This window comes from Clinocottus analis, unplaced genomic scaffold, assembly GCF_023055335.1.
Source record: "Clinocottus analis isolate CAN_PGR_092001 unplaced genomic scaffold, fCliAna1.0.p SCAF_4, whole genome shotgun sequence".
Taxonomy (NCBI): Eukaryota; Metazoa; Chordata; class Actinopteri; order Perciformes; family Cottidae; genus Clinocottus; species Clinocottus analis.
Window position 1 is genome coordinate 3940872 of NW_027176153.1, and position 12500 is coordinate 3953371.

A 12500-nucleotide genomic window follows, 5' to 3' on the forward strand; every position below is an offset into this window, starting at 1 on the left:
CACGCGCGCACGCACACACACACACACACACACACACACACACACACACACACACACACACACACACACACACACACACACACACACACACACACTTAGGGGATTTATGGGCAGCTGATTGGCCCCTGACAGCAGCAGCTCGTCCAGGCGGACACATAAATCTACATCCAGGCTTTAGACTTGGCCTTTTCTCCTTGATCCATTTAGAGACTATTAGGGGTGTGTGTGTGTGTGTGAGCGTTTGTTCGCAAACTATCACACAACGAGTGAAGACAAGGAGCAATATATCACAAATAAGGAAGAGAAGGAGTAACATATCACAACAAGTGATGAGAAGGTGCAACATATCACACAATTAGTGAAGAGAAGGAGCAACATATCACACAACTAGTGATGAGAAGAAGCAACATATCACACAACTAGTGATGAGAAGAAGCAACATATCACACAACTAGTGATGAGAAGAAGCAACATATCACACAACTAGTGATGAGAAGAAGCAACATATCACACAACTAGTGATGAGAAGAAGCAACATATCACACAACTAGTGATGAGAAGAAGCAACATATCACACAACTAGTGATGAGAAGAAGCAACATATCACACAACTAGTGATGAGAAGAAGCAACATATCACACAACTAGTGATGAGAAGAAGCAACATATCACACAACTAGTGACGAGAAGAAGCAACATATCACACAACTAGTGATGAGAAGAAGCAACATATCACACAACTAGTGATGAGAAGAAGCAACATATCACACAACTAGTGATGAGAAGAAGCAACATATCACACGTCATCTCTAATCTAATTTACAGCAGAAACACCAGCTGGTCCTTAATGTGTGTGAAAGTGTCTGTATTGGCATATGTGTGCGTGTGTGTTTGTGTGTGTGTGTGTGTGTGTGTGTGCTTGTGTGTGTTTGTGTGAGAGCCCAGGTGTGATGCTTCCTTCTCCAATCACACACCAATCTACTTCAGTTAATATCCGACCATGAAACATCACTGCTTATTGGATAATGTGTGTGTGCCCTCTGTCTCAGTTGTATTTGTGTGTGTGTCTCTTTCTGTCTGTGTGTGTGTCTCTCTGTCTCTGTGTGTGTTAGCAAACTAAAGCTAGCTAACTAGCTTGCTAACTAACTGGCCTTTTCCTGTCTACCACCATCAAATCAGGAAGTCAGTGGTAAAGCAGGAGAGCCCGCCTCCTGATTGATTCGATTGGCTGCTTAGTCTAAATTGTGACATTGACGAGTGGCGAGACTCTCGTATTTAATCTCCTCACGTGGTCACCTGACTGTTGTCTCCGTGTGACCCCTCTCACCTTTTAATGTGTTTGAGGACCGTGAGAAAGATTGAAAAAAACAAACAATAACAATAATAACTGTAACGATGACTTCACGGCTGTAATTAACGCAGTAATTCTGGTGATTGTTTGGAGAAAAAATGCTTTTCTTTCTGGGGTTCGGATCATGACTTCCTGATGGAGTAAGTGTTTCCTGCAGGTGAGGCGCAGGTGCGTCGCTGATCAGCTGTTCTTCAGGAACTAAGCGCCGCTTCACGGAGGTTTGGTTCCTCAACAGAGGAACAGGTGCTGCCGCCTCCTAATAATAATCATCCGTATGAATCTAAATCAACAGATTAATTTCACTCTCTGGCGACGAGGATCCGTTTCCCCGGTCGCCGCCGGAGGAAAGAGAAGGCAAAGAGAAAGCAGAAGAAGAAAAGGAAGAAGAGGAAGAAGAGGAGGAGGAGCAGGTGCAGGCGGCTCGGTTACAAACAGACATTACTGGTAAATTCTGTTCAATTCCCCGACGTCTCATTAGCCAATAATGGCTCCGTTCCCTCTGAATGCCACAGCTGATTGGCTGACTCATCTCCGCTAATTCACTTTGTGCTAATGGAGGAAGAGGAGGAGAAGAAGGAGGAGGAGGAGGAGGAGGAGGGGGACGAGGAGGAGGAATTATTTTTTATGTGGAATAAAAAAAATAGCAAAAGAAAGGACAATATTTCTTGATTTGAACCACGCGGAGGCAGCGAGAGCTGTGATTGGCCGGTTTCGACAAGAAGCCCGTTGAAGACTTTGGCTCCGCCCCTCGACCAGGAATCTGAAGCCATACGTAAGGTTCCTTCAGCCGGAACCAAGACTCGGTTTCAGGTGAGGACCGGGAACTTTAAGAGACCTGCAAAGACCTGGTCAGACCTAAAGACACCAGGAACCAGAAAAACTCTGTGCTCTGATTGGACGGCTGACTCCAGTGAGTGAGAGTGTTTGTGTGTGTGTGTTGGGAGGTGAGGTTATTGCAGCGTGTCTCCGCTCTGCCCTCAAGCCTGTTTGTTTTGGACTCAGATCAGAGAACTTAGAGAACACACACACACACACACGCACACACATAAACACACTCACACACACACACACACACACACACACACATATACACACACACACACACACACATACACAAACACCCCCCGGGACGTCCCCCTCCAGCTTCCTGTCGCCTTGTTCTCTCCTTACATGCTGATGACATCATCTTGTTTAAACCCAATCAGCTGTCAGATCAGCAACACGATAGATAGGAAATGCAGTACTTCTACTAATACTACTACGACTACTACTACTAGCACTACTGAACAAGTTGAACATCTAAACAATATACAACCTTATACCAGTCCAGCATTAGAACAATATACCACCTTAAACCCGTTTGAAATATGATAAAAAAGATACCACCTTAAGTTCATGTTACAGGCTCATTCAGACCTCCTTCAGATCTTTCTAGAAGTTGAACCTCTTAGTGGTCTGATCCTTATGGGACCTGTGAGCCGTCAGAACCCAGAGGAGTCGAGAGGAACCCAGTGGAGCCCAGTGGAGCCCAGAGGAGTCCACAAGAACCCAAAGGAACCAAGAGGTACCCAGAGGAACCTAGAGGAGCCCAGAGGAACCTAGAGGAACCTAGAGGAGCCCAGAGGAACCCAGAGGAACCCACAATATGAGGGCTGAGCTGCAGTTATTTCCCTCTAAACCCACTGAGGTTTTGTGTGTGTGGTCCTTTCAGGTCCACGTCCACTTCCTGTTTGGTTCTCGCCCTGCCTCCGACCACCACGGGGAACTGGTTCCACTTAATGAGTGGTTCCTTTTCTGGACTCGACGGAGGGTAAAAGCAGAAACATGCGAGGCGTCGTCCCTTCAGGGAGCTGGAATACCCAAGATGCATCTGGAGAAGGAACCAGACGCTGTTTTCTCCTTTACTTGTGAAGTGAAGTTCCAGAAGGAAAACCAGAGAATACAACACTGTTTTAAGTCTCATGAAATATTAACATCTTCTTACTGAAGTTAACAAGAAGCAAGTATTGAATTAACTCTATTTAGAGAGAGAGACAGAAAGAGAGAGAGAGATAGAAAGAGAGACAGAGAGAGAGAGACAGACAGAGATAGATAAAGTCAACAGAGGGTTTGAGTTACAACTTGTTGTTTCTATCAGTCCCGTAAAATGAATCAGGTCAGGAGCGTCTCTGGAGCGTCTCCACGTCTCCAGTCTGAGTTATGAGCTCCTCCTGCTGCAGCAGCACCAGCAGAAAGCAGGGGGGTCACAGGTTCAATTCCCAGTGAAACCCGGAAACCCAGGCACTAAAACAACTTCAGTGTGGAATACTGGGCTGCTCTGTAGCAGCCCAGTATTCAACTGGTTGTATAGAAGTCTATGCTTCATGTGTTAAAGCTGCATTCTCCCTCCTGACTCCTTCGGTTGTATAGAAGTCTACTTGTCTGTCTGCCTGTCTCTGATTACCAGTTAAAGGTCTCCCTCGTCAGAGGTTGAGAGTAAAGAGTTGAGCGGTCTGAATAAAAGACTTCTCTGTGTTTCTGTGTCTCTGTTTTAGCCAAATTACTGTCTTCTCCTTAATTAAATTCATTAGAGTCGGAGCTCTCGTCCTAGTGAGAGTCAATCACAGCGTCTTAGTAAGAGCCAATCACAGCGTCCCAGTGAGAGCCAATCACAGCGTCCCAGTCAGGAACGCTGGGAGGCATTTATTAAGACAGAGAAATGAACGCTGAGTGACCTGAGAGCAGCCGGCGAGAAGCCGATACCTGATCAATACACTGAGACGACGACAGAGACAAAAAACAGCATGCAGGATGTGCTTCGCGGGCGGGGCTACAAGGTGATTGACAGGTGAGGAGGAGAAGAGGAGAGGAAGATGGAGAGGATGATGATGAAGACAAGGAGAGGGAAAAAGGAGAAGTGGACGATAAAGAGAAGGAGGAAGCGTCACTCAACATAGAGCCAAGTGCTCCTCCGCCAACATCTTCAACTGATCTGTTGAACCCTGATTGGTTCAGGCAGTTCAGTCAACATGTCATGTGACCTTTGACTCAAAGCAGCACAACGACAGTGAAGCTCCGCTTCCAGACAAACAAGATGGCCGACGCTGCAACAGGAAGCCGCTCCAGAAGAAGCAGCCGGCTCCTCTCCGGGTGAATAAAAACACACAAGCGACATCAGCGTTTCAAATGCCGCTCATCGGGAATCGAACCGGCGGCCTCCACCCACCTTCTTCAGCTGGCCGCTCCGCGTGCCCACGAACACCACCGTGTGCTCGCCGTACGTGTACGCCGCCACGGCGCCCATGCCCTCGCTCCGGTCCTCGTACAGCGGGCTGCCCTCGATGACCCGGAGACCACCAAGAGGTTGGTTCAGGACCAGACCACAGAAGTCATCTCCTATCTGCTTAGGCTGTGAGGAGGAGGAGGAGGAGGAGGAGGAAGAGGAGGAGGAGGAGGAGGAAGAGGAGGAGGAGGAGGAAGAGGAGGAGGAGGAGGGAAAGGAGGAGGAGGAGGGAGAGGAGGAGGAGGAGAGGTAAGTGAACGAGAGCGATGACGTCATCGTAACGTTCCCAATGAAACGCACAGAAAGCTGATTCATTCCTTCTATACTAATGATTTAAAACGAGGAGGACGAACACACACACACACACACACACACACACACACACCCGGTCATTAGCGTGTTAGGGACATGGTGGAAACTCTAAAACACAAATCAGCTGATTCTTTGAGTTCGAGGTCGCGCCTCCACATGTAAACCCGTATACACAATATATATATATATATATATATATATATATATATATATATATATATATATATATATATACACAGTAGTAGTAGTAGTAGTACCGTGTGGATGCATGGCAGCTCCTTGTTCAGTAACCAGGGTAAGGACAGGCGGCCCTCCCCCCGGTAGCAGGACCTGATCCGCTCCCTCATGGCCAGGTTGATGTGCTGCAGCGTGAACAGGCATAGAACCGTCTCCCTGGGCGGATTGGACCGGTTCTTCTGGCCCTGAGGGGATACGCGAGGGACAGGAAGTGATGTCAGAGCGGGGACAAGAAGTGACGTCACGGCGGAGGTAGAAGACAACGGACGCAGAGGTTACAACATAAATACTGAGACGTAAACTATAGGGAAAGACAAACAAAGCAAAACTAATGACGAAAGAAGACGACGAAAGTAAAAATACAGAAAAAGAAAGACATCCATCGCTCTCTCACATCTTTCTCTCTCTCATTCCCTACCTCGTTCTCTCTCTCCCTCTGCTGCCCCCTCGCTCCCTCCTTTCTTTTCTCCCTCTCTCCCCCCACTTCCCTTCCCTCTCTACCTCCCTCGCCCTTCCCTCCTACCCGCTACCTCTCTCCCCCCCTCTCACCTGTGAGAAGACGACAAACAGGACGTCGTCGTCCTCCGACAGGCCGAGTGCGTGGGCCAGGCGCCGCCCCGGTTTCTGCCTGTAGGCGGCCTGGACGAGCCGGTACTCCACGCCGTCCTTGGTGCAGCCCAGAGGGAACTCCACGTAGGAGTAGAACTCTGTGTCGTTTGAGCACATTCGCACGATCTTGGAGGTGAAGAACTTCTCGCCGCCGACGTCCATCTGCGTGAGCTGCGTGTCCAGCTGCAGCGTCAGGAAGTAGACGTAGGTCCGGCTGGAGAAGCCGTACACGTAGTAGATGTCGAAGGCCGGGTAGAGCGACAGTGTGTCCGATGGGATCTTGATTTGCGAGGACACAAACTCGTCCTGGTAGACCAGCGAGAACATGTTGACGCTTTCCTCGTCCGCCACCAGCTTCCTGCTGGACAGCGTCGGGAAGTACTCTGACTTCCCGTCGATGGCGGCGCCGATGAAGAGTCGGCTGCCGCCTTTCATCGGCTTCTTCCTCTTCGGGTCGGCCGTCCAGTCGTCCTCGCCGACGACCACGCCTGGAGAAGAAGAGGAGGAAGAGGAGAAGGAGGAGGAGGAGATGATTGACAGGTCTCTTTTTCATGGACATGCAAGGTAGTAAGTAAAAAGTTATCTCACCGTTAACTTGTTTCAGGCATCGATTTCTGGACTATATTAATACATTTATTGTTTATAATAAATACAAATCCCAAACTGTCAGATTTAGATTGTTAGCTAAGAAGCTATCAATCCATCCTGTTATCAGCTAAGCTGCCGGTCTTTGTGCAAAGCTAGGCTAACCATGCCCTGGAGTCATATAGCTGTGTGAGTACGACGGTAGACATTCTACAAGATTAGCTTGCTAACCGGTTAGCTTCTCAGACCATCCCAGGTATTACTTTTGGTAAAGTAGCATTAGCTATTGTAAAGTAGTAAAAGTTAGCCAATAAGAGCTGGACTTTTGACAAAGACAAATCGCAAACGATGAACACATTTATATTCCAGTATAAGCGACGAACAAACACATCCTGGACCCGTCTGTACTCTGGAGAGGATCACCCAGAACGAACATGAGCTTGTTAGCTCGTTAGCTCTTAAACAGCTACCAGAACGGGAACAATCGATATAACAACCATTCATTAAAAACAAACCTGATGCCAAACGGTTACTAAAGGGTTTTAAAGTCCTGGTTGCAAGTTGTTAAGTGGTACTTTTACTGTGTTGTTCTCATACTAATATCTCATATCTAGTAATATCCAGAACTCATCATCATGAGATCAAGTCTCATATTTATGGGATGAACTAATATTTAAGGGACGCGTGATGAGAGAAGCCGACGGAGCAGAGACGTTCGCTGAGACAATGTCAGCGTTGTTGTTGTTGTTTGTCAATCATCTGCTGTGTTTAGTCAGCAGGCATCATTCAGGTTTTTGTTCAAACTGATTTACAGTAAAAACACGTCGACGCTGACAGAACATTCTGCTTGTCTGGAACAAAGTTCAGAAGAAGAACGACAGCTTTGGTTTTTGCAGAACAAAATCTGCTGGAAGTCTTTAGAGAACAATTTGGCACGTCTTCCCCTGATGTGTATACATATTCAATAAAAACTCTCGCAATATTTAGCCGAGTCATATTTTATGTCTATTGCTTTCGCACTCTTTCTCTTTACAAGGTTTTTTTTTAAATTTACTGTTACTGATCATCGTTCTATGTTGTCACCATAAGCTAAGTAACAGGAAGTGTTTAGCTTAGCTTAGCCTAGCAAAATACACCAACAACAGATTTACATGTTGGACCGTCTAGACTCTGGAGAGAATAACCCAGAATTAACCTGAGCCTGTTAGCTCGTTAGCTAGTAAACGGTCAGCTGCATATACCGTTAGCATGGGTTAGCATTAGCTGGATGATTCTATAAAACGGACTTCGCTAACTGCTGGTTTGAAAGTCCTTTTAGAACTGTCCATCAAACACAGTCTTTCATGTTCTACCTGTTCAGGTGAATCTGACTCCGCCCCCTCAGCTTACCTGCCATCCCATCAGCCTCTCTGGCTCCAGACAGGTAGTGCTCTTTGCGGTGATGCGGCTCTCCCAGTTTGAAGAGATCCTCCAGTCGTAGGAACTGACAGACGCCCTGCCAAATCGACCCGCACGCCACCAGTCGGTTCCCAGTATAATCCACCAGTAAGAGCTTATTCACGTTATCCGACGACTCTAGTCTGAGGGCAGAGACAGACAGACGGACGGGATGTTAGACAGGTGAGACTATTAAATGGTGAAGACAGACAGGTGCAGACCGACAGGTGAATACAGACAAGTGAAGACAGACAGCAGACAAGTAAAGACAGACAACAGACAGGTGTAGTCAGACAACAGACAGGTGTAGACAAACAGCTGAAGTAAGGCAGGTGAAGACAGGCAACAGACAGGTGAAAAGGCAGGTGAAGACAGGCAACAGACAGGTGAAAACAGACAGGTGTAGACAGACAGGTGAAGACACACAGGTGAAGACAAACAGGTGAAGACAGACAGGTGAAGACAAACAGGTGAAGACAGACAGGTAAAGACAGACAGGTGTAGACAGTCAGGTGAAGACAAACAGGTGAAGACAAATAGGTGTAGACAGTCAGGTGAAGACAGACAGGTGAAGACAAACAGGTGTAGACAGTCAGGTGAAGACACACAGGTGAAGACAAACAGGTGTAGACAGTCAGGTGAAGACAGACAGGTGTACACAGACAGGTAAAAACAGGTGTAGACCCACCTGTGAGCACAGGCCCTGACGCTGGGCGGAGGGTAACACTTGGCGTTGTCCTCCACCGGTCCCGTCATGTGACTCCTCAGCTCTGTCAGATTGGCCGACAGCTTCAGCACTCGGTTGACGGCGCCGAGAAACACCTCACCTGTCCTCCGGTGGACGGTCAGGTGGGTGAGGGAGGAGTCGAAGGCTCGGTACACCACCCGGCCCGACGCCGGGGAGGCAGGAGGGAGAGGAGCAGCCGGGGCAGAGAGTAGGGGGGAAGAGGAGAGGAGGAGGAGGAGGGAGAGGAGGAGAAAGAGAGGGAGAGGAGAGGAAGAGGGGAGCATGGTGGAAAGAGAGAGGAGAGGATGGAGGGATGGAGGAGGAGAGGAGGGGAGGAGGAGGAGAGGAGAGTTGGCTGCAGGTCTGATGAAGAGTCAGCTTCAAAGGGGCATGACTGTGGAGAAAGAGACAGAAAGGACGTTAACTAGGAGCCTGTTGGGGACATTCATGTAACTCCAGGAGCCTGTTGGGGACAACGAGCAGCAGGTGCTGCCGCGAGCTGCTCAGCCTCACAAAGCGCTCACAGGCAGTCAGTCTCACAGGAGCCTCACGCTGCAGTGTCCGCGTGTGTCGCAAAGTCCAGATTGAACATTATTCACGCATGCACAAAGCCGCCGCTGATCCTGATGTTAGTTGTCTTTGGATCCGAGAACAAACATTCTCAGTGATGAAGTCCAACACATCCAAATCCAGATTCTCTCTCACTGACACCTGCCAGCTGTCCTTCACATCTCTACTCCCTTCAACAAGACTTCAGTGCACTTGTTCAAGCCAACACAGACTGGACTTTTCTCACTGAGAAAAACTGACCTGAACTGGAAAATATCAAAAGCACGTATTGCATTTGTATAAACAATTGCTGGTCTTCAACATACATCATTAAGGTAAACAACAAACTGAACATGGACAAAAGAAGGAGTGGCGTGTCCCTAACAGGAACCCTTACCATTGAACACACCGTTCATGTTGTTCCCTAATAAAAGGTTGTTACCTGTACAGAAAAAAAGAAAACTGATTTATATACTATGTATAAGTATGCATGTTAACTTGCTGTTGCTCCAGAGTGCTGTTATAGTGTTCTAATAACATTACTGTTATAAAGCGTGCAATACACTAGTTTTTATTTCATATTTGAATTTGGCGCATAATGCGATTATTCGCAGTTCATCGCAGAAAAATCATGCGATTATTCAGTTAAATCTTTTCAACTTTGCCCAGCCCTAATGTACAATAAATATATATCCTTAATTTATTCAGTCTGATGAGGAGTTTTAAAACCTTGTAATATTGACAAGAAGCTCTCTAACACACAGGACTCCTCTGACAGTAGAGATGAGCAGTGTGTGTGTGTGTGTGTGTGTGTGTGTGTGTGTGTGTGTGTGTGTGTGCGTGATAGAGTTATTGATCTGTTTCCGTCTGTCTTCTCACTGATTCTCTCAATAAGCTTCAGCAGCTCCGATATCACCGAGCTGGAAACTTCACTCTCATCCTGGCAGCCGCTTTTACTCCTTTGCGTTTGATTGACAGCTCTGATTACAAACACACACACACACACACACACACACACACACACTCTCTCTCTCTCTCTCTCTCTCTCTCTCTCTCTCTCTCTCTCTCTCTGTCCTATAAACATGAGGAGTTTCATGGGAACGAGACAAAATGGAGGGTTTTCTTGTGCACGTTGGCGCTCCGGTGGGAATCGAACCCTCGACTGTAGCAGCGCTTTTCACATCAATACAGAGAGAATATCAGAAACAAATGAAGCTCAGTTCATCTTCTGACATGTTGATTTCAGATTATGAACTACACAAACACACATACAAACACACACAGACACACACACACAATAAAGTGTGTGTTGTCTCTCACAGGAACTCTGATCGATGAAGCTCGTTTGTTTCACCTTACAACAACAAACACCTGAGAAGAAGGAGAAGAAGACAAAGGAGAAGGAGGAGAAGAAGAAGAAGAAGAAGAAGTAGGATGAGGAGAAAGAGTAGTAGGAGAGGAAGAAGGAGAAGGAGGAGAAGGAGAGGTAGTAGACGGAATAGAAAGAGGAGAAGGAGAAGAAGTGACTTCATCAAGTCTGACTGCTGCTAATGAAACAGTAGAAGAAGAGTTTAACGTGGAATTGCAAAGACTCAATGCATTTTGAATGAATGGAGACAAACAGTAAGTAACCCTGTGGCTCACACACAGACACCCACACAGTAAAACATACACACACACACACACACACACACACACACACACACTCTGGTGATCACAAAGAGGCAGTGAAAGATCAGCACATTAGTTAATTAGCCTGCTGAGCTGAAGGGATACCAGTGTGTCTGTGTGTGCGTGTGTGTGTGTGTGTGTGTGTGTGTGTGTGTGTGTGTGTGTGTGTGTGTGCATGTGCGTGTGCGTGTGCGTGTGCGTGTGTGTGTGTGTGTGTGTGTGTGTGTGCAGACAACAGACAGCTGGGCAGAGACTAAGGAGACAGATAGAGTTTCTCTAACTGGACTACGATTTCACTGGACCATCCATCACCCTGATGAGTGTGTGTGTGTGTGTGTGTGTGTGTGTGTGTGTGTGTGTGTGTGTGTGTGTGTGTGTGCACGCGTGTGTGTGTACATGTGTGTGTTAACATAAAGCTAGCTGCTACTAACTTGAGCTACTCCAGTATTTATTTAGTAAAGTATTGATTCAGGTGAATTTCTGGAACCATGAAGATATAAACAAATATTGTTTTAACTAATGAGCCAAACTCAATGCAATTACACCCAAATTTAACAGATTTATGAAAGAATTATGTTTTAATTGTCATGAATATATATATTGAGAACGCTCTCCTCAATAAACAAGAAACTGAAGCTAACAGCTAAGAGCTAACTGCTACCATCGATATGTTTCATCTCTGAGGGTTCACAGCAGAGAGAAATACAGTCGGCTGAAATCAAACACGCCGAATGAACCAAGACGGGTAGAAACAGCAGAAGCTCCTCTGAACACAGACTAGCTGATTGAATCAGACTAACTGGTTGAATCTGGTTCTTTCAAAGACACAAAGTGTAAAACCGATGTCAAAACAACATTTTCTGGAGGGTTCTCTTGTCTTGTCGGCCTGTCTGGCTCCACGGCAACAAGAGAGATAACTGCTTCATTTACTGTGCGTGTGTGTGTGTGTGTGTGTGTGTGTGTGTGTGTGTGTGTGTGTGTGTGTGTGAGTGTGTGATTATAAGCCCACACAAGCTGTGTTCGTCTTCATCAGTCCATCAAACTGTTATTTCATTAGAGGGAAACACTGTTGATCACGTGACGGAGTGATTTGTTGTATTTTAATTGAATGATCAGCTGATGGAAACCAGAGGCACCGAACATGTAAACACGGCCGACGCCGAGCGGTAACGTCGGCGGCCATGTTGGCTCTGGAGTTAAACAAAGTGAGAGGCTGAAGTGTTTACGACCCCTCCCCCGCCCCACCCCTACAGGGAAACCTTCATCTGACGCTTCAACTGCTTTCAGCGCTAAAATTAAATTAAACATCAATGTTTTCATTTTGTTAGAGAAAGCTGCTTCACCTCCTTTCAGAACTTGAACTCCAGCTGAAACTTTAACTGCTTGAAGCGATTCGACTCCATTAAAGTTAGACAGTTAAGTTTTTTTACGAACTATTAAACTGTTTTCAGACTCGTGGTTCAGTTCTCTCTGTCCCGTGACGTTTCGGCCTATTTCTTTCGGGGATCCAAAAGTAACTGTAAACATTCGATGACCGTCAGGAAACCTGTTTGTCAGGCGGCCCCCGTGACCTTTGACCCTCTCCGTGTACCCGGCGTTGCACTGACTGCATGAGCAGCAACATCCAAACAAAGTTCATTCCCATGACTGTCGCGCTGCATTTAACCACTGAAAATCATCTCTGCTGAGGTCGCAAAGAGCTCACAGAGTAAACGCTGGAAAAGTTATTTAAATGTTCCATGATGTCCTCTCCTTGAGAAG

The 12500-nt window shown here is 46.8% G+C and overlaps 1 protein-coding gene across 2 annotated transcripts in view; it reads right to left on the bottom strand.

Annotated features, from left to right (window-relative positions):
• Positions 1 to 12500, bottom strand: part of plxna3 (plexin A3) — a 58544-nt gene that overhangs the window by 39140 nt on the left and 6904 nt on the right. For both annotated transcript variants that reach the window (XM_068597457.1, XM_068597456.1), the window contains exons 2-6: positions 8481 to 8913; positions 7745 to 7935; positions 5711 to 6258; positions 5182 to 5346; positions 4556 to 4738 (exon numbers count right to left, since the gene is read on the bottom strand). In XM_068597457.1, coding sequence (XP_068453558.1) covers positions 4556 to 4738; positions 5182 to 5346; positions 5711 to 6258; positions 7745 to 7935; positions 8481 to 8803 — 1410 coding nt within the window. In that variant the 5' untranslated portion in view covers positions 8804 to 8913. The remainder of the gene's footprint in view (positions 1 to 4555; positions 4739 to 5181; positions 5347 to 5710; positions 6259 to 7744; positions 7936 to 8480; positions 8914 to 12500) is intronic.